The sequence below is a fragment of the Nannizzia gypsea genome, genomic scaffold, assembly GCF_000150975.2.
Source record: "Nannizzia gypsea CBS 118893 supercont1.10 genomic scaffold, whole genome shotgun sequence".
Taxonomy (NCBI): domain Eukaryota; kingdom Fungi; phylum Ascomycota; class Eurotiomycetes; order Onygenales; family Arthrodermataceae; genus Nannizzia; species Nannizzia gypsea.
Window position 1 is genome coordinate 567,866 of NW_003345192.1, and position 22,994 is coordinate 590,859.

Sequence of the window (22,994 nt, forward strand, 5' to 3'; positions counted from 1 at the left end):
GTATACCATTCTTTTACCTGTTTTCATTTCTTGTTTGTCGTTTATAAAATATTCAGCTATCAGCTGTCGGTTCTAATTAGTAACTTTTGCAGCTGGAGGGCTTAGAATAGGGGTAAATTGGATACGCTTTGTCATTTGTATCTGCCACACTTCTACATTCTACGTTAAAGGCTCACGTCTCCCCTGGGTCTCTCTCCCTAAACATAGGCCGATGTCGTGTTAGCATTGTTAGACGTTAACTCCGTGACCTGAATTGGGGTTGTTCCGAACAACGGAATTTGCCTTGGATTTGCCCCTATTCCCTATTTTTATGTACCCAAGAATTGGGCCAGAACATAGAAAGAACGAGCTATCAGAGTCGCATTTGATGTCTCCTGGAGTACACGATGTTCCGTTACTAGAGCCCGCGGGTAGTGGTAACGTGGTTGGGAGTAGAGGCGGGAGGCTGGGCTTGGACGATGTTGGACGACGGCAAACTCTTGTACCATTCCTCGCAGTGGTTTGTGGCGAAGGTGGCATCGTTTGTACAGCTGGTGGGCTGCTAAGCACCAGAGGACATACACAGGTTGCTGTCGGCGCTGGCGGTGGTTTTGAGACCGGTTCGGAGGACGATTGAGCTGGTGGCTGTGACGGCGGTGCTGGCTCTGGTACCTCGAATTTGCTTGCGCATGCATACCCTTTATCGGTAGCACCCTTTGCACCAGCACCGTATTCAACGGACTGTCCGGGAAAGGGGAAGACGACTTCCTTGCTGTGATCAGTCTTGCATTGTAGTGCCTGATTGATATTCGCCAGGAATATATTTGGGAGCCCCTGAAGCGCAGCTGCTTGCCCTGAGAGAGCCACCTTGCTGTTGCCAGCAGAACTATCATTCGACCCCGATATTGTAACATGTGCACAGTTCATGTACATCTCTCTGTTACCCAGGCGGTTGAACCAGGTCCAGGCGAGGAGGGCGTTTCCGCTAGGTGCATTGCTCGGGATGGTGAACTTGTATTGTTTTGATAGGGGGCAGCTTCCAATGAAAGATTTGATGGCCTTGAAAGTCTCTCCGGAGTCGTATGAGAGTGAGATTTGGCACGATCCACCACCGTGGGTTGCGCCTCCAGCTATCTCTATTGAGTATTCTTGTCCTGCCTTGTATTGTGCTGTTGGTTTGAAGGGATCCTTATGATACCCTTTGCAAGGGTAGTCCGAGCCATCCGAGCGCAAGGGAGATGTGTACGAATAATCTTTATTCGTATTTTCCTTGTTCAGGGGGCTTCGGACGGGGAATGGTTTTGCCAGCTGCATATGGCCATAGGCAGTATGGCAGGCGTGGAAAAGGAGTATATGTAAGGCAACGAGAAGCTTCATGGTGACTCCCTATCTAGTTATCACTTGACGCGGTGGGATACTATTATTGCGAGTATCAAACCTGTTCGCAGTTATTGGCCCAGCCAGTGGGGAGTGTTGAAGCATTGGTTTATGTTGACTGTTGAGAAAGGGGTTCTAGTTTTGCAGCACTTATATATCTGTAGCCAGCCGTGGGATTGATGGAATAGAATCTTCTAGGTTAATACGGCCACACCAAGAATAAAAGATATGGTGGATAGTGCCGGGCACACTAGCTACATCCAAAAGCTTCCTTCACAAAGCTATGAAGATAGTTAGGATAGTGAAGCGAGCAGGTGATGCATCACTTGCAGTGCCAGTTGGCTATCTTGTTGGAAGGGGTTTCATTTAACCGTGTTTTGTCTGTCTGTTTCAAAAGGGATGCATAATAAGGGTATGTAATAAAATAATGTCAACAACGGCCTATGGATAGTATATAGCTGTAGCCCCTTGCCCAACTAAGTATTGTTTTGGACCTTGAAGCCCCGGAGTCGGGTGTTGTTTGTTCATGACTGGATATCGTAACCCGGACAACGATGGATAAAATATTAAACATAGAAACAGGGGAAAGTAATCACTATCTATGGGGTCCGTATCCATAGCCACGGGAATATTCACCCACATCTATACCTCTTTGGCCATAGGTATACTCCAGATATTCGGGCCTTGCCCATGGGTTGGCTGGCTCCGGCAAAGCAGGCGATATAGGACTCTCGGCACTGGTAACAGTGTATGCACTTTTTCCGGGTCCATAGCTGGGGTTGAATCCAGATAGGGGTTTGTTGTTTTGGATACCCTGCTGTAATTGAATATCTTCTGGACCAACATTTCTGCTATTACCATTCCTCAAGCGCTGCAGAATGCTGGTAAAGCGAGGTTTTTCCCCTTTCGGCTTGTCCTCCAGCGATATTGCACCGGAAGATAGCGGTGCCTGGCTGTACTCAACTGCGGGATCTGCAGAAGAAGGGCCCTGGTGTTGCCGTCTCCTTGGCCAGAAACGTTGGCGGAAGCCGGCTGACGTATGGGAAACAGGGCTTGACGAAGATTTTGAACTCCGCTGTCGCTTTTTGAACGCTCTCTGTATTGGAATGGAGAGTAAAAAGAGGGCACTGAGAAGATATAACTATATAGTTAGCCAGCGGGTCGGGTGCGTATAGGAAAGGAAATACAAGGGGGGCCCAACATTGCAATGATAGAGACAGCAAAGACCACTTTCTCTAACTTGCACGCGGTAGACAGATATCGCATGAAAGTGAGGTTATCCCCTCTGTCAATCCCTATAAAACCTTCGCCGAAAGCAACATTTGGGTCTTTTGCAGCACTGCTTCCAACGGGTGTAGTCAGGCGTCTGGTGCAAGGCAGAGCACCGTGGCGAGTCATAATACAGACAGATAGAAACGCGAGCGCGAAACCTCCGTCTAACAACATGAATATATGAGAGAAGAATAAAGGACCTCCGTATGCAAGAATGAAAAACGATGCGAGGATGGCATAAATAGCAGCTACTCCGGCTATCCCAGCAACAGCCCTCAGCCATTCCGGCGCATGCGCGTTATGGTCTGCAAAGACAGCGAGGAAATAACCAAAGACCCCGACGATGATCAGTGAACAAGAGAGCTGAAGCATCCTTAAGCCGAAGCCCGTCAGCCGGAGGGCGTTGTCGGATGCCATGGCTTCTGGGTATGGCTGAGCAGCTGGCTGTGCTGTGTAGTAATGGTTGTATAGATTGGAAACAGTCCGTGGACTTGCTGGTATCAGGGTATTCAGGGAACAAAAACAGGGGAAGGGGTATTAGGAAAAAAGTAAACTGCCATATTACTTTGGATTTCTTTCATTTCCTCTGCCCTGGTCCTCTGTTTTTTCCTGTGGTGGTGGTTCGGCTTTCCCCGGGCAAAAGCTTCCCTCAAAATCAGCGAAAGAAAAGCGCCTTTTCCACTGTCTCAAAAAAAGAAAAACAGTGGCAGCGATGTCATATTTACATCTAAGCGTCCCTTTACCTGGTTTAATCACCTTACAATATATGATTTTACTTTAATGGCAACATTCTAATATATTAGTCGTAGAAGATGACTGTGGTTTTGTACTGATGTATATCGTTCATCACGTACCATGTCATAGCCAGATAGGCGGGGGATACACGCCCATTGATGGCCCTTAGCAAGGACCGTATGAGCAACAAAGTCCACGATTTCCGGCTCGCTCCTCAACGCTGGTTGTTGAGTTATCCATTCAAGCCTACAGCGAGTACCCGGTGGGCATTATGCGGGCGTTACACCTGCATCTCGTCCCCAGCGGCATGATGGGCGGAAGCCGAGGACCTTGGGGTGAAAGGAGGCTCGCCGGCAAAAGCGATATAAAGGAAGCTGAGTATGGATGGCTCTGACTGCTTCTCATTTGTTTGCAGCCTGGTATTGCTCTGGAAAGGTTTCCAATATGGCTATAACTATCAACGGGAAGCCCGCCACGGCACTGCCTGATGAAAATGCTGTTCTTGACGTGATCATTATTGGAGCCGGCCCGGCCGGGTTGGCAGTTGCTTCACGACTGAATGAGGAAACACCTTCAGCCATGTTCACGGATGAAGAACATCAGCGGTATCACTGGATCAAGAAACACAGCGGGCGGATGGCACTCGTGCAGGCGCACCACCGTAAAATGAAAGGGGTCAAGGCTGCCAGATACCCTGGGATTCAAATCGGGCACAAAAGCCCCGTCTTTTCGCCAGCAAAGGAGCCGCTGTTCTCAACCCTTGTATTGGACTCGTCGGGGGACCGATGGCTGTCGAAATGGAGAAGATATTTTAAGATGTTGGAGATCCAGCAGCTCAGGAGCCCGATGTTTTTCCATGTCGACCCCGGAGATCGAGATGGGATGCTCGCGTACGCAAGGGAAACAGGGCGGGAGAAGGAGCTCTGGGAACTCCATAACTGTGTTGGACGCGAATTGAGCAAACATAAAAAGAAGAAAAAGTCCAACGCGCGGTGAGTGGATTAACTAGTTAAATAACTAGTTAGTTATTGACTTGTGGAATTACAAGCTGATATGAAACGATCTCAAAGCATCACGGGAGAGCCTGAAATCGACGAACGGGACCGGAAAGACTACTACTCCCCCGGAACCGAGCTCTTTCTTGATTACTGTGATGCTGTCGCTTCTAGATACGGATTGGACAAGCCTGGCCACATCCTGCAGCGCAACGTCAACAGCATCAAGTTCGACTACGTCCCCGAACTTCCCATAACCGACAAGATCTTTACCGTGACAACCAAAGAAGGGGACACCTTCTTTTCTCGCACTGCGGTCCTGGCTGTCGGCACAGGCGAGGAGAAGGTCTACCCGTGGAAACTCTCGGCTGATGAAAGCTTGGGCGCAGACCATATCTTTGACATCAAAACGCTTCCGAGCCCAAAGCTGCGAGAGATGATAAACAATGGCAAGGAGACGCATGTCCTGGTGGTTGGCGGCGGACTTACGTCTGCGCAGATATCCGATGTTGTGATCAGAAAAGGCGTCACCAAAGTCTGGCTTCTCATGCGGAGCGACCTGAAAAGTACGTGTCATACGCATTCGTCTAACTACTCTGTAGAAGTAGAAGAATCAAGCAATCAACTAACCCTGTGGTGGTGCATTCAGTCAAGCACTTCGATGTCGGGCTGCCTTGGGTGGGGAAATTCAGGAATTATGAAAAGGCTGCTTTCTGGTCAGCAGATGGAGACGATGGTAAGCTTAAGCAAGGGCGCATTCTAGATTGACTGTTTGTTTGCTGAGAGGAAATCGGTAGATCGGTTTGACATGATCAATGAAGCTCGAAACGGCGGCAGCATCAACCCCCGGTACCACAAGGTCATCAAAAAGCACATGGCCAATAGTCGACTGTCGCTGCACACCCGCACAGAGATTTGCCACAAAGCAGTATGATCCGGTATCCCAAGACTTGGGCTATCGCAACAGAGCCTCCGATCCCAGATCTGCCTGCCATTGACTATGTCTACTTCGCAACCGGCGTGAGATCCAATGTGAAGGAGATGCCTATGTTGAGGCATATCAATGAAGGCTACCCGATCGAAGACAAAGGCGGCCTTCCCTGCATCACGGACGACTTGATGTGGAAGGACGCCGTTCCGCTCTTTGCACGGGTCGACTGGCGGCGCTGCGGCTGGGCCCAGCTGCTCAGAACCTCGAGGGTGCAAGGACCGGGGCCGAGCGCATCGCATGGGCGCTGGATGAGGTGGTAGGACAGCGGAGCAGTGTGAAAGATGAGCCATCTCGGACCGACTTTGCTGGACTGGGCAATCGATATTCCTGTCTTTCAAAGGCGGAATGGTTAAATAACTGAATAATTGGTAGTCGACTGCATTCCGGATAAACATGACCAGAAGTTAGTTGCTTTCGTCCTGCCTGGCCCTTCAGAAGGGCGGTTCGATGAGGTAGCAGGCTGCGATCAAGGCCTTAAGGTATTGTCAAAAAGGAGATCGATGAGTTGATTGAAGATGCTGCGGTCAGTAGTTGCTAGTTAGTGCATGTCCAAATAGGCGTAGCGAGGCTGACTAATACATAACTAGTTATAGTTATATTTGACAGATATTCAACAACTTCTCGATCACCGCGACGGTCGTATACGTATACGTATACATATACATATACATATATATATATATAACTGTCACAGTCGATTCGCCTTTACTTCTTTTCCGTATTCATCCATGTATCCGTTTCTGACGTCTATGGTACTTAGTTACTAGGGGAATAAGAGTTCTTCCGGTGGCATTTCTTTATGTGCTGGTTATTGCATCATAGCTAACCACAGCCAGCAGGAGGCTACATATATATCTATATGTAGCCTCCTGCTTATACAACGCCTTCCTGGTCACTTCAATTATATCCCTGAAGATACCCCCCTGATACCTCCCTACATGTTAAACCAGTCCTTTGCCCAAAGTAAAAAATAGTATACCTCAAAGATCTAGTTATATACCAGTGCCAGTTAACTATAGTTATCTGCTATACCTGCTATACCTGAAGACAAGACAAAATGCCAGAAAAACCCCCTTCGTATGAGGCTTTATACCCTCTGAGCTCAAGCACCTCCGTAGCCTCAGAGCTATGTAGCTCAGACACACTCTCGAGGCCCTCGATTTCCCCCTTAAAGCTCTGCTCACGCTGCCATCGTCGCCCATGCTTTTCATCGCCCGCAAAAGATAATAGAGAATGCCCGACTTGCCTGCGGCCGTGGCCTCCGTTCGTGCCCTCTGATCTATGCAATCCCTGCTTCTACAAGAGCCCGCAGGCCATGGCTCTTTGCCTGAGGGCGCTTTCCCTGGGTGTCAGAGATTTAGTTAACAAGAAGATACGGTAAGGCGCTTCCTGTCCTGCTTGTCCTGCTGCTTGTCCTGCTCGTCGTGATGTGTCCTGCTGCTTCTCCCCTATACAAATTCCCTTTTCTCTTCTTCTCTTTTCCCCTTCTTTTCTCTCCTTTCTTCTCCTTCGGCCACGACGTTGATGATAAAGAGAACTACTTGCGCCTCCTGCTCCTCCGCGTTAAGAAGAAGAAGAAGAAAAGAAGAAGGAAAAGAAGAAGAAGAAGAAGAAGAGACCATGAGAGCTTGGATGGAATACGCCCTCTTTGGGCTGGCGGTTGTGAGCTGTCTCTGCGCAGTCATATGCGCAGTCGCGGCCGTTTTCGGCCCTCTATACCCGTTAGTTGGACGCTGTTCTTATGCCTTTGATCAATTCCCTTACTAGTTAATGCTAACATGGAAGTCTACTTAGCCTCCGCCGATCCTCCCATCTCTCCAACCCCCCGGAGGCGCAGCAGGGTGCTGGGATTAGTAAGATATAACCTCCCTTTCCCTCTCCCCGTAGCTATATTTTGACGGGTATATCTACATGTCAAGGACTATTAGCTAACGATGTATCTTTGGTATAATGCAGAAGACGTCGAGAGGCGCGCTGGCGCCACTCCGTCTTCTCTCCCAGCCCCTGCTGCGCCGGCCGGCCCGCCATCTGCCGGTACCGCCGCTCCTCCCATCCCCGCCGCCGCTCAGCAGCCTCTGGTCGACCTAGAGTCGGCGCTGACCTGCTTCGCCGGCGCCGTCAGGCTCGCTGCCCCGGCCGCCCAGGACCATCCTCTGACAATGCTCGCCGGCGCCGCCAGCGCCCTCCTCCACCGGGTTGAGGCCCTGAATAGGGCACTCCCCGCGCCTGCCAACGCCCCTGCCTCTGTCTCCGCCCACCCCTCCATCCATTCCACCGCCTCCGCCTCCGCCTCGACCACCCAGGCGGAAAGCTCCTCCGCCCGCCAAGAGGTCCGCCGCCGCCATCGAAGCGAGCACTAGGTGCTCACCACTCGTCTCCCTATTGTTTTGTTTTATTCTAAATATATTTTGTATCACTACAATATAAAGAAGCAAAGCAAGGCTACATAAGCCACCTGATATTAGTTCCTTACGTAAGCAGTTTGATGTTTGGTAATTATATACGCAATTTTCCTATAACAATCGTAAAAGGGTAATCAAAGAGTTCAATCTGACCAATCAGAGCGATGTTTCAACCAATCGGAATCCTTCTCAGCCAACCAACTAGGAAATTTAAGAGAGACTCTCAGTTTGAAATTTTCCACCAATATGTAAAACCTAATCTTGTCTTAATAGTCTCTCTTCGCTCCGACAATTATACATTCAATCTTAGTAAATCAGTATGCCGGTGGTATTACAAATCTACGCATTTCCGGTACAGATACTACGGTATTCTGATCCTATCCATTTTCTGTGTGGAGGCGGACAATGATGGTGGCCAACAGCATATGGAGGCTAAAAGGCGACTCTTTGGCGTAAAGAAAAAACGTGGATGTAGCGGTGCCTTGGGCTGTTGGTAAGGCGTTGTTATTATGATATGGCTGGCTGATTGTTCATGGGGTAGGTAGAGTGGAGGACCGCAGCGGATGTGGCGGATGTAGAGAGCCTGGATGGCGACTTTCGACACAGGGAGAGCCTCTCATCCTCTCAACCAGGGAAAATTAATTGGAGAGAGCTGATTGTGGTGGTATATGTGTGTAGCAAGCAGATCAGGCGTTGGTTTAATCCTCAAGCAAATCCGCAATATCCTTATCGTCATCCTCTGCTCGCTTCCTCTCAGCTTCCTGCTCTAGGTATTTCATGAAGTTCCGCTGCTTTCTTCTCGCACTTTTGCCCCAATTCGATACTCCAGTAGACTCTCCTTCATCTTCCTCCTCCTCCTCATCACTATCTGCGACGTCGCCTTGCCTCAACGCGTTTGCTGACAGCTTCGCTCTGCCTTCCGCTTCGGCAGCAGCGGCTTCTTCTGCCTCTTGCTTTGCGTGGCCGGAGTCAAAGAGCTTTCTGAAACCTTTGTCGAGGTATGGGCGGAGAAAGTAGTAGCCTCCTATGATCCAGACGAGGCGGATGTAATCTTGTATGGTGAGTTTGGAGACTGAAGCGGATATGTTGTTGGTGAAGTTCGAGTACAAGGTATACAGCGTGTCGGTCACACTGGTAAACTGGAAGTCTGCCATTGTAATAACTCGCTATGCACTAGAAAGTTCCGTCCAGGGATGGACTATGTAGCCGTAGCTGTAGCTAGAATGTAGACCTGGAATGTTGCTGTCTGTCTCTTCTGGTCTTCTGGTTTGATCAAAGAGATGCACTGGGTGTACAGTTGTTCTTGACAGAAAATAAACCTCTCAATTGAGGCAGCGGGGGCAGCACGGTAAATAAATACTCCTTCAGACAGGCTGTTATTCCTTTTAGCGAGGCTTTTCTTCTTTTCTTCTTCTTCAACCTGACAAGGCGGATGTTGGTCTCGGGACAATCTTGGAGGGAAAAGTAACGGGACTCGGATTTTCTGGATTCTCCGGTCCCGTGACATCGCGTTTGCCCATCTAGGTGGACTAGCGACTTGAAGCCGGCCTCAAAAGTTGTTGACACTCGAGGGCGAAAGAGAAGTAGAGGCCACGCAGAGCGCAAGAGGAAGCGGCAGACATATGACAATGGCGCCTAGTAATGACGATGGGCAGGAGACAAAAAAGGTAGGCTATCCATTTTATACCTAGTTAACAGGGGCTAACCCATCATGTTAGCAATTGAAGGCGATGCTCTGGTATACCCTGGGCAACCTCACTCGCGAACATGCGGACCTCTTTGATACTGAGGTGACTCCTCAGTTCATTGCGGGGTTGGTAGAGATTACTTGGGCACAGTTAGGTGTGTTGAATTGCTCATGGATAGTCCAGGATAGTGGTTAACGAACCAGACAGAAACGGTTGGCCAGGATCTAGAAATGTTTGCAAAGTGCGTATACACGCTGGCTGTTGCTTTGGTATCATACGAAGTGTAGTGCTGATACACTCGTTTATTAGCCATGCGGGCCGTTCGACGATTAACGCGTCTGATGTGCTGCTCCTGGCGCGACGTAACGAAGGCCTCGAGTCGATTTTGCGTGAATACAACGACCATTTGGAAGCTGAAAGGGAGAAGCGAGCTTCCAAGAACGGGTGACCTTAATAGTAGGCCCGAGTTTTCGGCATTGGAACCATACAAATTGTCCATCTAACTGGACAATCATTTATCTCTAGCAGCACTCACTAGAGATATGGCCACCTAGCCAAGCTGCGATGGAGGTCTTTCCGAGAGTAGTCACGGTCTGCATGATACACTGAATCATGTTGGAAAGAGGACGAGCCGATGGGCTAACGACCTTCCGTCATGACATCGAGTACCAAGCATCTGGCCAACCTGCCCTTTGGACGTTACTGGATACAGTACTTCGTCTGAAATTGCGGTTATGATTGATAAAAGCACAGAATGGCGGGAGAAAACTAGGTATATCGTGCATTATCTGCATAATATCGTCATTTTCCATGCCGTGTTTCGCTAACAAGCCTCTCTACCTCTAACATCTACATCAAAGAACCATACCCATGTCAGCGCTAAATTCGTAACTAATTCTAATGCATCCTTCTCAGTTCTTCAATCATTTCCTTCAATGAAGACACGGTAACATTGCTATCGTCGAGCCTGTTGGCTATCTCCTCCTGCATGGTAGGCGTGCATGAAAGGAAACGCTCGATGAGCTCTCCGTCCACGAACCTGAAAGGCTCGTCGGATTGGCGCACCGTAGTTCTGAACGCCCGGTATTTGGAGAACGGTATTTCTCCCGGGCTTACGGTGATGCTGGCCATGGCTGTCTGCAACCGGAGTAGGAGGTCTATGTAGGCTGGGTTGATAAGGCCGAAGAGGTAAATGGAGCCATCAACCTGTTAAACTGTTAGATTATGCACAGGGTTGCCAAATGAAGGATAGGAAGGCGTACAGTTGCTAGTAGCGCTCGTGCAGAAACGGCTGTTTCTGTATGTGTTTGCACAGTTATTGGATGGATTCGATTGACCATCTCGCCTAGCCGGATTTCACTGGTAGGTTGCAATCGTTTTCTATCTGACTCCGTTACACCGGTTGTGTTTTGCTGTAGAACCACTAGATTGCCCTCCGCGTCGGCAAGAAGGTAGACGTGTTCTTCAATAAGAGTCACAGCCGTACTCCAAAGAGTCTGATAGTGCCGTGCTATCTCCTCAAATTTGGGTTCTTGTTCATCTTTCTCAGCCGGAGTGTACTGTACCAGGGACATGCTTTTCATCACATCTGCTACTGCAACTGTGTCGCCAGTTACAGATATATCGATTGGTGCGGTAGATGTTCGATATGCAGTATGCTTTTCAAGAAAAATGTTTCCAAATCTGTCGCGTGCCAGTTTGAACACAGAGACCTAGGGAAGTGTTAGTATATAATGTCTGGTGGAAGCGTATATCCCTATACTGACCGACTTGACTAAACCGGCCACTAGCAGGCTAGGATCCATTACGGCGAGGGTACGACAAGCTCCCATGAGAGACTTGTCAACAATCAAAGACAGCTCTCGAGACTTGTTCACTTCGAAGATAAGGATACGGCCACGGATATGGTCGTCGCCTACATCATCCAAGAAGGCTGTTCCGACAAAGAACAAGTCTTTGGACATCAGATTGCCTACCTCGTCTTTACCACAATTTACCTGAGACCGAATAACACACTCAACCAGTTCGTCTGGGCGCAGGTCGTAGGTGCTTAGTGGCCGGAAGTGTATCTCGTCTGCCAATACAAACGAGCTGCTTACTTCTTCGACTCCATTGGAAATCGTTCGCTTTACTGTTCCTAGACCAAATGCCTTTTCCAAGGGAGAGTAAGCCAGACGCCTGACGCTGGCGTGCATGGGCAAGGTATGGATTTGGGTGGTGCGCTCTTCGTCCACAAGCGCTATCTTCAGCTCATTCTGGTTTGACAGCGCGATTGAGCCTGGGTAAGCCTGGGTGTTGAGACTGCAGATACGGCTGGAGCTGGCCGAATCGACTGCTGAATATACAATTCTTCCTTCCGATGCATGTATCAGGCTCGGGTGATCGCATGTTGCGAAAACGTTGTATTGCCCATTACCACGTGGAAGTTTCTTGAACGAGGGCTGCTCAGATCCCAGCGTAATCTTGCTAGACCCAGAGATGGTAAAGGTATTAATGTCGAAAGAAAAAGAGAAGACGGTTCCGTCAGCCATTGAAACGAACAAGGTAGGCGGTTTGCCAGCAAGTATCTCTGCCACAATGACAGATCGTGGGATTGCTTCACCAGGCTCGCCTAGTGCTTGCTTGTTCTTTACTTCGAGGCCAGGAAGGTCTAAAATGACGATCTCAGCAGACTGCGGGAGACATACAATGCATGCTTGTATTGGGGAGGCAGGGATGGTCATGCCAGAGACCTGATTGTCTACTTCAAAGTCTCTGCTCCCGACCTGCTCGAAGGTTGAGAGGGATATGCATACAAGACGGATGCCTCCGAGGACGAGGACGAGATAGTCATCATTTGCCGAGGCGGAGGTGATGGATTCATTATGGGAAGACTGCCAGATAACCATGCCACTATCAAGATCTATCACTTTAGCTGTGCTCTCGGTCACCTGGAGGATGCGGTTTTCAGGTATATTAGTAGCTAGCAGGGTACTTCGAGAGAAGACTAAACCAAGAAAGTCGTCTTCCTTCTCCTCTACCTCGCCATCCGGAGAGAAGTGAAATACTCGAGTCTCGTTGACAAAGGAGACGAGAAGGGTATCATAAAAGGGCTCAGGACAAGCAGAACGTAATCCCCAGAGGTCGGTGATATGTTCCATGCTGGCAAGAACACCGAGATCTTCTATTCCAACACCGCTGCGGACACTGCGCAGGCTACCATCGCCAAATGCACCTGAGCCGGTGACGATTCGTGTTTGGCCGGATGAGAACTCGCGAGTGGTGCCTGAACGGTCACCCATGTCCATTACGGTGAAGTCAAGAATGGGAGCGATATTGGAGATTGTTTGGGACAAGGTCGAAACCGCCCTCTTTAATCTGGGATGACCTGCGAGTCGCCCTGGTGGGAGCCGACGAAGACAAGGCCGCCATCGAGGTAGACAAGCACTGACGCGCGAGAGGTCTCACCAAGGAGGTCGACCTTCCATGATTCGACGGCATTGTCAGCGTCGAGAACAAGCATGAGGAAGAAGAGGCGGCCGTAATCGTCTGCTAGCAGCCACCGTTGACCGTCGACTTGCTCCCAGGCCACAAATACGGTGGACTCAGCCAGGGGCCTTGAAATTGTTTCGTTCCTGGAGACGTCCACATATTTGATTGACGACTCTCCAATGATCAGTAGGCCGCCTGTAACTGTTAGCCGGTTGTGCCTTTGTAAAGTACTGTGTATATAAGCAATAAGAAAACAACCTACCTAGCGGACGCGGAACAGGAATAAGGATGCTAGCACCGAGATCCAGCTCATCCGAGAGAGTGGTGACATCCTTTAGTTCAGCTGCGCTCCCCCCATCGCCAGTAACGACTGCATGGGTATGCTTAAGGTCCCGCAGCTTGAGCCTGACCTTGCCCTGAGAGTCTTCATACAATAGCGCAAATCGTGGGTGTGTGAGAAGCCTCCTGGTCTAGAAACGTAGAAGATCGAACCATCAACTCCTCAATTCGGACTTGTAGCGGCTCTCCTAGCTGTTCTATTTGAAGTAGGAGCCGTAGAAGCTGAAGTTGAAGCGGCCGACTTGGCCCGTTTGTGCGAATCTGCGGTGGCCAGTGGGATGACGGAGACAACGCCTTCGTACACTTCGAGAGTGAGGAAGCTGCCGGACGGGTCAATCTGACATCTATCATCGCTATGTGCTTCCCGTAACGATCCATCTGCCAGATCGATGTACTTCCGCTCGGTGCGTAGCTGGTCGTGGGCGGCATCCCAGGTGAGGGAGAAGTATGCGTACTGATCTGTGCCAACGAAGAGGACGTCTGTCAGCACCGGGCCGGCAGTAGTAGGCCGTGACAGCTTCTGGAGGAGAGTGATGCGCCCGTAGATGGCTCTGGAGTGTTGTAGGATGAGGCCGTCGGCTGATTGAGTGTAAAGCTCGAGCCGGTTTGCTTTCCTAGGACTTGTTAGCCGGGTGCAGTCGAGAGAGGGCGTGGAGAAGGAGGGGACTGACGCGACAACAAGACAGTCCTCGTCTGGACTGATAAATCTGGCTCTGAGGGCGTGGCGGATGCTGCTGGCGCTGTGGATAGGGACGACGTAGGCCATTTTACATCTTGCATAGGCGAGGTTGATTTGGCTACCGTCGTTTGGTGGAGTGTGTTGAATGTTGGTGTTGATGTTAGTTAACTTTGTTAAACACTCCGTAACTAGCTGTCGACTAACTTGGCTATGACGCACTTGCCTCACTCTACTTCAACATCCATCTACAGCTGCATCTACATTTAAATACAGACACACGGGCACATTCTACATAGTCGGAAAACGGATTAATGAAGCTACTTAGATTTACTAGTGAGGTACTGGTAGACTACAGAAAAGTCCTTTCCACGGTGTTCCTGTTCGGTAGCCTCATAGACCTGTTGGACGGTGTCGGCGAGCTCAAGGGCAGTGCCAGACTCCCTTGCAGCTTCAACGGCGAGACGGAGATCCTTCTTCATGAGACTGACACCAAAGCCGCCGGTGTACCCTCTGGAAGCGGGAGAACCTTCAATGACACCGGGAGCCGGGTTGTTGACTTCGCTGGACCAGCATCTGCCCGTGGACGAGTTGATCATCTGGCCGAGCACAGCAGGCTGGAGACCCCATCTGATGCCCAAGTTCATGGCCTCGGCGGTGGCTATGTTGGCGACGGCGAGGAGGTAGTTGTTTGCGAGCTTGCCGGAGAGACCTGCCCCCTGGTCACCGAGGTGCCAGACCTTCTTACCCATTAGCAGCAGCGCAGCCTCTGCGCGTTCGACTAGCCCAGGGACATCAGAAGGAGCACCGAGCATGAAGGTCAGGGTTCCAGCAGTAGCACCAACGACGCCGCCGGACATGGGGGCGTCGACAAAGCGGCCTGCTCCGGTAGATTGGACAGCAGCGGCCACTTCGCGGGAGGACGACGGGTCGATGGTCGAGCAGTCGATGAAGAGGCGATCCTGGGCGAGCTTGGGGAGGCCGTCCTTGAGGATGACATGGAAGACGCTCTTGACGTGCTGCGGTTCCGGCAGACTCGTCACCACGGTATCCTACTGTCGTTAGCTCTCTCTCTCTCTAGCTCTATATCTGTATATACGCGTGTGCATATATATGTGTAGGGTGAATACCGACTGCTCGGCCAGCTCCTTGGGCCCAGAGGCGACCTTGACGTTCTCGGTTTCAGCGGCAAACCTGGCGGTGGTCTCTGGATTGGAGTCGCAGACGAAGAGGGTGTCCGATGCAGGTATCTTCGCCCTCAGGTTCCTGGCCATGGGGTAGCCTATTCATCAGTTAGAGGCTGTATCGACACCAGCAACTCACGGTACTCAATGCCCAAGGATCAATGCTCAATGGCAACCGGGAGTAGTATCGAACATACCCATCTGGCCGAGGCCGATGAAGCCCCAGGTGGCATTGCGCGGGGCGGAGGAGGAGAAGAGGCGGGCAGAGGAGGCTCTGGACTGGCGAGAGAAGGCCCCGGCCCGTGGCAGCAGTCTATTCATCATGGCGGCTGTCTCTATGTCTATATATCTGTCTATTGTGCAGAAGCGAAGAACTCAAGCCAGGCAAGTCTCTATGTAGAGTCGGTAAGAGCAACAGCGCGCGGGTGAAGTCACGCTGCAGGCGGCAGAAAGGGCGGCGGGCGGGCGGCCGAGCCGAGCCTAGCCGAGGTTAGTTCAGATTAGATAAGATTAGCTAAGGCTTGTTGGAAGTTGGTTTAGATTCTCTTGACGTTTATTGGTTATAATCTCTTACTAATACAAGCTACTTATTACTTTGCCAATAGAAAAGCAAGTAATTATAACCACTCGCAGTTATATCCAGGTCAAGAGAGCTTAACTTAAATTTCCTGGCATCTGACTAGCCAACTTTAACTTAGCCCCTTTACTTCCCCATGTAATCCACCCTCCCCCTTGACTTCGACATTCCCCTGACTTACCAGCCTCAAAAGCGATATGATTTTCAGCGATCCTTCAGCTAGCGATGGAAAGCCGTTCTCGTTAGTCATCGGTGTCCTCGGGTCCCTTTGAGCCTCTCTCGTGTTCCGAAAACAGGCAGATATGCCGCTGATACACTGGTAATAAGGGCAGGCAGCAGGCAACCACAAGATCAGCGGCTACAGGGTTAAGACAAGAGTAGCTAATATAAAAGATACAAAGGCTTGAAGATGGGCGAGAAAGTGGCTTAACACTCGTCCTCACACCTTAACCATATCAATCGTTCTTCAACATGGCTGTAAAGGACAAGAAAAAGAAGGGCAAGGAAGAACAAGAAAAGGGGGAAGACAAGAAGGAAGATAAAAAGGAAGAAGAAGAAGAAGAAAAGGCGCCTTTCTCGAACCTCTGGGTGAGTGTGCTGTTTGAATGGTGCCTGGTCTGGCTGTATTTCATGATGATGCTTACTCGAGTACTCCATAGAGGATCTTTTCCTATGGCACCAAGGCGGATCTCGCCCTCATGGGCCTCGCCTTCTTCTGCTCTGCCGGTGCTGGTATCGTACGTCTCCTCGTCCATTTAGCTACACATGTATCTATGTATACTGATAGTGATAGGCCCTCCCTCTCATGAACATCGTCTTTGGTAAGTTCAATGATGCACATGTCAGTAATTTGGTAGCGTGGCTGACCAACAGGCGCCCTTATCACCGACTTCAACAACTTCTTCCTGCCTGACTCTACTGTCTCGCCGGAGGATTTCAGGGCCGCTGTCAACAAGAATGTGTAAGTCTTTCTTCCTGAGCAGGAATATGTGTGGATGTACTGAAAGTATAGCCTCTTCATCGTCTACCTCTTCATCGGCAAGTTTGTGCTCAGCTATGTCTCAATGGTATTAACCCCTATACCCATCTATACCCATCTATCGGAGTATCAAAATAACATGGATCAATAGTTCTGTTTACGGACGAGCGGAATCCGCATCTCAGCAAATCTGCGCCTGGCCTACCTAAAGGCTCTCTTCCGCCAGCCGGTCGCCTACCTCGATGCCATGCCCGTTGGCCGCCCGACGGACACCATTACTGCATCATCCAATCTTATCCAGGCCGGCATATCAGACAGACTTGCAGTGCTTGTCCAGTCGGCTGCACTCGTCATTGCAGCCTACGCCGTCGCCTTCTCTCGCTCCTGGTCCTTGACCTTGGTCTCATCGTCATGCTTGCTCTTCATCTTACTCATCTACTCCATGGTCATCCCCTTCTACCTACGTTTCTTCAAGGCCGTCGAGGCTGCCAACGAGCGTGCCACATCCGTGGCGGGTGAAGCTCTCTCGTCTATCCGTACCGTCGTTGCTTGTGGTGCGCAATCAAATCTCGTCGACCGTCACGCCGGTCACATTGCAGACGCCAGACGTAAGGGTCTCCAGATTTCTCCGGTCGTTGGCCTTCAGCTGGGACCGACCAATTTCGCCATGTACTGTAACTTCGCCCTTACCTTTTGGTTCGGTGTCAAGCAGTTCACAGCCGGTAACGTCTCTGATGCTGGGCCAGTTGCTACGTATGTCCTACCTCTGTCACGCTCATACGTAACTTGTTTATATTGACATCTACAGGGTTATCTTCTCGGTCATCATCGTGGTTTCGGCAGTCTCATTTATTGCCAATCCGATAATTGCGCTCTCAAAAGCCATTGCTGCGTCTGCTCGCTACTTTTCTGTCATTGATGCACCCCCAGTCAAGACAGATGGTATCAAGGATATTGATGTCGCTAGCTGTGGAGAGCTCGCATTCAAGGACGTCACTTTCTCTTATCCAACCAGGCCTGGAGTCACCATCCTTGACAACCTTTCTCTCGTCTTCCCTACTGGCAAGGTCACTGCTCTTGTTGGGCCCTCGGGGTGTGGTAAGAGCACCATCATCGCCTTGCTTGAGCGTTGGTACCAGCTTTCCGATCAATTGGACCTTAGTAAGGTGAAAGAAAAGAAAGAGAAAGCGAAAGAAAATGAAAAAGACAGCGAAGTCAAAGATGAAAAGAACGAGCCAGACAATGAAGAACGAAAGGAAAACGCTGGATCGATCATGATCGGGCCACACTGTATCGACGAGCTTGATCTCAAGTGGTGGCGCTCTCAGATAGGTCTCGTCCAGCAAGAACCATTCTCGTTCAACACCTCCATATTCCGCAATGTCGCCTTTGGTCTTGTTGGATCACAATGGGAGAATGAGCCGGAAGATGTCCAGCGTCAGCTTGTCGTTGAGGCCTGCCGTGAAGCTTTTGCCGATGAATTTATCGAGAAGCTGCCGGAGGTGAGTTTCCCAATGCATTACTCTAGTATATCTAACGATCATTGTCATAACATTGGGTATAGAAATACGATACGATGATCGGAGAGAATGGAATCAAGCTTAGTGGCGGTCAGCGTCAGAGACTTGCCATTGCTCGCAGTATCATCAAGAGACCGTTGATTCTCATTCTCGACGAAGCTACTAGTGCCATCGATGTGAGAGGCGAACGTATCGTTCAGGAGGCACTTGATAGGGTCTCGAAGGGTCGCACTACCATAACTATCGCTCATAGACTGTCTACCATCAAAAAGGCAGATAAGATCATCGTCCTACGCAAAGGTACTGCAATTGAGTCAGGTACTCATGAAGAACTACTTGCTCAGGAGGGCTTATACCACAGCCTTGTGCATAACCAGCAACTTGACATGGACGAAGATGGCAACAACGAGACTGTACAAGCTGAGAGGGAGACTGAAAAAGATGGTCCTCATTTGAGTATGTCCAGGACAAAATCTACTGTCCAAGACACAGATCTGGAGCAGGGCCTTACTCTACCCGAGGAGCCGCCTAAGGAATTATCCCTCTTCGACTCTGTCGGTGTCCTGCTGTGGGAGCAACGCAAATACTGGATTCTATACGTGGGTGTCCTAATTGGAGCTGCTGGCTGTGGAGGTAATTTTTTTCCCTGCACCCATTTACATCATGCCTTGCTAAACGTTTCCGGTAGCTGGATATTCAATTCAGAGCTATCTTTTCTCTCAGCTCATCACGGTCTTCCAACTTACCGGCTCTAAGTTGGTAGAAAAAACAAATTTTTGGTCTCTCATGTTCTTCGTCCTCGCGCTCGCCGTTGCGTTTTTCTATTTCATCCTAGGCTGGATGTCCATGTCGATATCCACCGTACGTATTTCTTTTTCATGATATAATTGCAAGTGTACTAACGTTGTATAGTATGTGTCAACGACGTACCGGCAAGAGTACTTTGATAGTATGATCCGCAAACCCATAGCCTTCTTCGACAAAGATGAAAACTCCGCAGGTTCTCTCACATCGCGCATTTCTTCCGATTCAACTCAGCTCCAGGAACTCCTAGGGCCAACAATGGCGTTTCCCATCATCTCTGTCTTCAATGTAATCGGCTGCATAGCCATCTCATTCGCCTTTGGATGGAAATTGACCCTGGTTGCTATTTTCTCAGCTTTCCCGTTGATAATCATTGCCATGTTTGTCCGGGTTAGATATGAGGTTCAGTTCGATAAGATGAACGCCGCTGTGTTTGAGGAGAGTTCACAGTTTGCATCTGAGGCCTTTGGAGCTTTCCGAACGGTTACATCGCTGACCCTGGAGGGCAGTATTTCAGAGAGGTATTCGGGTTTGCTGCAGAATCATGTGCGGTCTGCCTTTGTCAAGGCTAGGGTTGCTGCTCTCGTCTTTGCGGCATCAGATAGTATGGAGTTACCTTGCATGGCCCTGTGTTTCTGGTATGGCGGCCAGCTTCTCAGTACGCACGAGTATGACGTCCTGCAGTTTTTTGTCATCTACATTGCCGTTGTCTTAGTACGTTGGTCATCGACACCCTAATAACATGTCTTCACTACTAACAGGTGTATAGGGAGGCCAAGCAGCGGGACACTTTGGAAGCATCAGCCCGAGTAAGTTGCTTCTCTTAGTATCTTGCGATTGGAACTAATTAATCGGCTACAGATTTGGCCCAAGCCAAAGCCGCTGCGAACCGAATCATGAGTATCCGGCCTGCGCCAGATGACAACAAGAACAAGGCCATCCTTAGTCAATGCGAGGGTGGTGTAGAGATCGAATTCAAATCGGTCGACTTCACGTACCCTTCTCGAGATGTTCCAGTCTTCAAGAACTTGTCGTTCACAGTATGTTCATCTGTCATTTGTCTACATATTTATTGCTGAACTAACTGATGCCACAGGTTGGAAAGGGGCAGTTTGCTGCCCTCGTTGGTCCTTCAGGTTGGTCCTTACCATAAGTTATTGTCACTTAATAGGCGCTCTGACATGCTGTAGGTTGCGGGAAAACATCTGTCATATCGATCCTTGAACGGTAAGTGGTCTGCTATATCCAGGCGTGTGATGGGAGGCTAATACAGCCCAGATTTTATGACTACCAAGGAGGGCATATCCGCCTCAATGGAACGGAGCTTAGTTCACTTGATCTTAAGCCCTACCGGCAAACCATGTCTTTGGTATCACAGGAACCTACACTATATCAAGGTACGGCTGTTTATCATTTTTTTTTCCTGGTAATGATGCTGAAGAAGAGGTGTTAGGAACCATCCGAGACAATATCACACTGGGGATCAAGCCAGATGCCGTGACGACTGAACAAGTGCATCAAGCGTGTCGTGACGCAGAGATCCATGACTTTATCGCATCTCTTCCAGACGGTAAGTTTGTATTTCTTTTTCCCACTCTAGGCCCAACCCTGATCAATGTGCCCTGACTGACCTTGACAGGCTACAACACGCAAGTCGGACAAAAAGGGCTGGCACTGAGCGGAGGCCAGAAGCAACGTATCTGTATAGCCCGGGCTCTGATACGGAACCCACACCTGCTGCTTCTCGACGAAGCCACATCAAGCCTTGACTCCGAGTCTGAGAAGTCCGTGCAGGCTGCGATTGAACGTACGGCAAAGGGCAGAACGGTCCTAGTGGTCGCCCACCGTCTAGCTACGGTTCAGAACGCTGATGTCATCTTCGTCTTCGGAGACGGGGGCATAGTCGAGAGCGGCAGCCACCATAGTCTACTAAAAAAGCGAGGCGTATATTATCAGATGGTATGTCTAAGTTTTATTCCTGATTGATAGAACTGCTTCTAATAATTTATAGTGCGAGTCACAAGCTCTTGATCGGTGATAGAAGGTATATACTCCACTTCTAGGAGTTTCACTCTTATGTATTATAGAATTATTTGGTTTAAACCTCCCTTCTTCCTATATATAGTTATTTATTTAATAGATACTTTATTCGGTATACTTATCGCAACTATAATATACATATATATATATATATACACTAACACCTACCTACTATAACTAGCAAAATTAAATATTCATCAGTGTAGATAGGATATAATGTAAGGAAAAAACCAATACCAGAAGAGTGTAAACAAATAAAAAAAGAAAAAAGAAATAGTGATAGAGGTGGGATTCGAACCCACGCATCTTTCGATACTGCGATGACTAAGAAGGTCACCTGAACACAGCGCCTTGGACCGCTCGGCCACTCTACCTAAAGCGTACTAGATGCTGGCCGTGCGTGCGTCACATGGACATTCTGATACTACTACTACATACGCAGTACATTAAATGTCCTTTCCTTGCGATATCACTGTGGCGCTTCCACCAGCCAACATAATTTCGAGATGTGAATTTTTCCATCCATAGGACGTTTCCTCAATTTTGGGTACCACGCCACATCTGGTTGATTTTCACTTGGCAATGGTTCAGCCCAGGTTGGTTGTACGCTATGGGGCATTAAGTTGACTCTCTGGGGGGTTAATCGGAAATACTTCTTTAACGATTGATTTCTCATTGTTGACGGTTGATCGTTGCTTGACAGTTAGGAAGTGTTTCTAGTCTCTTTAACCTAGATATTTCTTTGGCCCGGGCTTAATCAACTACAAGACACCCTGCTAAGTCATGCTGCATTAGATTGGCGCAAGGACGCTGAATTCTCAACCATAAGACTATTCTCTTTCATATTAGACCGCGGGATTCATGTGGCACCGGTGAGAGCTTATAGAAAGCTGTCCATAATTTCTTGGGTAATCGCATCCTTTCGTGAATGAAGTACTGGAAACTTCGAAGAATGTTCTGAATGCATATTTGGTTCCATGGCATCGAGGAATTTCGTTACGTCTGACTTTATGATCTGAACAAAAGCTTGGCCGACGTATCCAAACCCGGTTGCGCACACCTCGGGTGACTGCAATTGTCAGTTATCGTGGAAGAAGGCAGGGAAGGTGGAAGATGAGTATACTGCTGAAATACCTTCTTGGCAATAGATGTGTGAAGTTTTCTGGTAGCAGCGCAAATGCGTTCTATCCCTTGCATAATCTGACCACTCTCTTCTGGGGTAAAGGTATTGCACTTTTTGGCATCGCGGATGGCAGCTACCTGCGCGTTATGCAGACCCTGGAGAGACATTAAAGACGGAATAATGGTGATCAGTCCGCCGCCCCAGCTATCAAAAGAAGATGCGGTATCTTCATACTTTTGGGCAATGGTTGTGGTATGGCCGATGAGGGTGCTGGCTTCGTTGCTGAGGGCCTGGGCCAGAGGAGCCAGGCATAGGGCGAGAGGAAGAAGGGCTTTGGAGAGGAGCATGACGAGCTGCAAAAAGGTTGTACTGGATATTTATCCTGTATTATGCAAATAGAGAAGTATCACGTCCTCGGGGGATTTTCTGTTAATGAGGGTATCAAGTGTTGCCTTTTGTCCAGGGATGCCTTACAATAGGAGGCATCCACACTTATTATAGGCATCGATGTGGTCAGAGAATCAAAGATCTACACTCGGAGCTCTGTCGCCGTGGCTAGAGAGAGCCAAGAGGATCTGTTCATCGCTTTGGTGCCTCCTAATGATCAGTCCTGCCCAATTTTTGAGATGATAGCCCCTAGAAACCGATAGTCATACAAAGTACTTATAGATTATGGGGCTAGCGGTGACCATCCGCCAATAGAAAGCTCTCTTTGTGGAGGATAATTTTATTTGAACGCCATCTTCGGCTTCACCACTTCACAGCAATACTTATTTGATTTGCGATTGAGCAGCCATATCACTACCAAAGCAAGAACCCAAAAACACAAAAGGGCATTCTGC

General features: G+C 49.3%; 10 protein-coding genes and 1 non-coding gene across 11 annotated transcripts; 4 read left to right on the forward strand and 7 right to left on the reverse strand.

The window, feature by feature from the left end:
- Positions 1 to 228: 228 nt before the first annotated feature.
- MGYG_08815 (hypothetical protein) lies at positions 229 to 1,356 on the reverse strand (the record flags this gene model as incomplete). The annotated part of the gene is made up of 1 exon (XM_003169221.1): positions 229 to 1,356. One exon carries the CDS (start codon positions 1,354 to 1,356, stop codon positions 229 to 231), a length of 1,128 nt encoding a protein of 375 aa, XP_003169269.1.
- A 595-nt stretch (positions 1,357 to 1,951) lies between these two features.
- Positions 1,952 to 3,045, reverse strand: MGYG_08816 (hypothetical protein; the record flags this gene model as incomplete). Its single annotated transcript, XM_003169222.1, has 2 exons — positions 1,952 to 2,483; positions 2,597 to 3,045. 2 exons carry the CDS (start codon positions 3,043 to 3,045, stop codon positions 1,952 to 1,954), a joined length of 981 nt encoding a protein of 326 aa, XP_003169270.1.
- A 702-nt stretch (positions 3,046 to 3,747) lies between these two features.
- Positions 3,748 to 5,609, forward strand: MGYG_08817 (hypothetical protein; the record flags this gene model as incomplete). Its single annotated transcript, XM_003169223.1, has 5 exons — positions 3,748 to 4,355; positions 4,434 to 4,924; positions 4,961 to 5,094; positions 5,122 to 5,283; positions 5,307 to 5,609. The coding sequence occupies 5 exons, from the start codon at positions 3,748 to 3,750 to the stop codon at positions 5,607 to 5,609; spliced, it is 1,698 nt and encodes a 565-aa protein (XP_003169271.1).
- Positions 5,610 to 7,283: 1,674 nt separating this feature from the next.
- Positions 7,284 to 7,709, forward strand: MGYG_08818 (hypothetical protein; the record flags this gene model as incomplete). Its single annotated transcript, XM_003169224.1, has 1 exon — positions 7,284 to 7,709. One exon carries the CDS (start codon positions 7,284 to 7,286, stop codon positions 7,707 to 7,709), a length of 426 nt encoding a protein of 141 aa, XP_003169272.1.
- A 740-nt stretch (positions 7,710 to 8,449) lies between these two features.
- Positions 8,450 to 8,905, reverse strand: MGYG_08819 (hypothetical protein; the record flags this gene model as incomplete). The annotated part of the gene is made up of 1 exon (XM_003169225.1): positions 8,450 to 8,905. The coding sequence occupies one exon, from the start codon at positions 8,903 to 8,905 to the stop codon at positions 8,450 to 8,452; it is 456 nt and encodes a 151-aa protein (XP_003169273.1).
- Positions 8,906 to 9,379: 474 nt separating this feature from the next.
- Positions 9,380 to 9,887, forward strand: MGYG_08820 (hypothetical protein; the record flags this gene model as incomplete). The annotated part of the gene is made up of 4 exons (XM_003169226.1): positions 9,380 to 9,418; positions 9,470 to 9,593; positions 9,647 to 9,680; positions 9,749 to 9,887. 4 exons carry the CDS (start codon positions 9,380 to 9,382, stop codon positions 9,885 to 9,887), a joined length of 336 nt encoding a protein of 111 aa, XP_003169274.1.
- A 449-nt stretch (positions 9,888 to 10,336) lies between these two features.
- MGYG_08821 (hypothetical protein) lies at positions 10,337 to 14,015 on the reverse strand (the record flags this gene model as incomplete). The annotated part of the gene is made up of 6 exons (XM_003169227.1): positions 10,337 to 10,645; positions 10,702 to 11,151; positions 11,206 to 12,704; positions 12,887 to 13,105; positions 13,173 to 13,334; positions 13,424 to 14,015. The coding sequence occupies 6 exons, from the start codon at positions 14,013 to 14,015 to the stop codon at positions 10,337 to 10,339; spliced, it is 3,231 nt and encodes a 1,076-aa protein (XP_003169275.1).
- A 230-nt stretch (positions 14,016 to 14,245) lies between these two features.
- On the reverse strand, positions 14,246 to 15,433 carry MGYG_08822 (3-hydroxyisobutyrate dehydrogenase; the record flags this gene model as incomplete). Its single annotated transcript, XM_003169228.1, has 3 exons — positions 14,246 to 14,977; positions 15,056 to 15,207; positions 15,307 to 15,433. 3 exons carry the CDS (start codon positions 15,431 to 15,433, stop codon positions 14,246 to 14,248), a joined length of 1,011 nt encoding a protein of 336 aa, XP_003169276.1.
- A 724-nt stretch (positions 15,434 to 16,157) lies between these two features.
- Positions 16,158 to 21,027, forward strand: MGYG_08823 (multidrug resistance protein 2; the record flags this gene model as incomplete). Its single annotated transcript, XM_003169229.1, has 18 exons — positions 16,158 to 16,274; positions 16,346 to 16,423; positions 16,480 to 16,507; positions 16,560 to 16,647; positions 16,699 to 16,753; positions 16,817 to 17,418; positions 17,474 to 18,167; positions 18,230 to 18,818; positions 18,874 to 19,046; positions 19,098 to 19,703; positions 19,759 to 19,798; positions 19,851 to 20,029; positions 20,086 to 20,125; positions 20,180 to 20,216; positions 20,268 to 20,386; positions 20,443 to 20,559; positions 20,629 to 20,948; positions 21,001 to 21,027. 18 exons carry the CDS (start codon positions 16,158 to 16,160, stop codon positions 21,025 to 21,027), a joined length of 3,909 nt encoding a protein of 1,302 aa, XP_003169277.1.
- A 279-nt stretch (positions 21,028 to 21,306) lies between these two features.
- MGYG_10583 lies at positions 21,307 to 21,403 on the reverse strand. Its single transcript has one exon. It is a non-coding gene; the product is annotated as a tRNA-Leu (tRNA).
- Positions 21,404 to 21,909: 506 nt separating this feature from the next.
- Positions 21,910 to 22,499, reverse strand: MGYG_08824 (hypothetical protein; the record flags this gene model as incomplete). Its single annotated transcript, XM_003169230.1, has 2 exons — positions 21,910 to 22,098; positions 22,164 to 22,499. The coding sequence occupies 2 exons, from the start codon at positions 22,497 to 22,499 to the stop codon at positions 21,910 to 21,912; spliced, it is 525 nt and encodes a 174-aa protein (XP_003169278.1).
- Between the last annotated feature and the right edge of the window lie 495 nt (positions 22,500 to 22,994).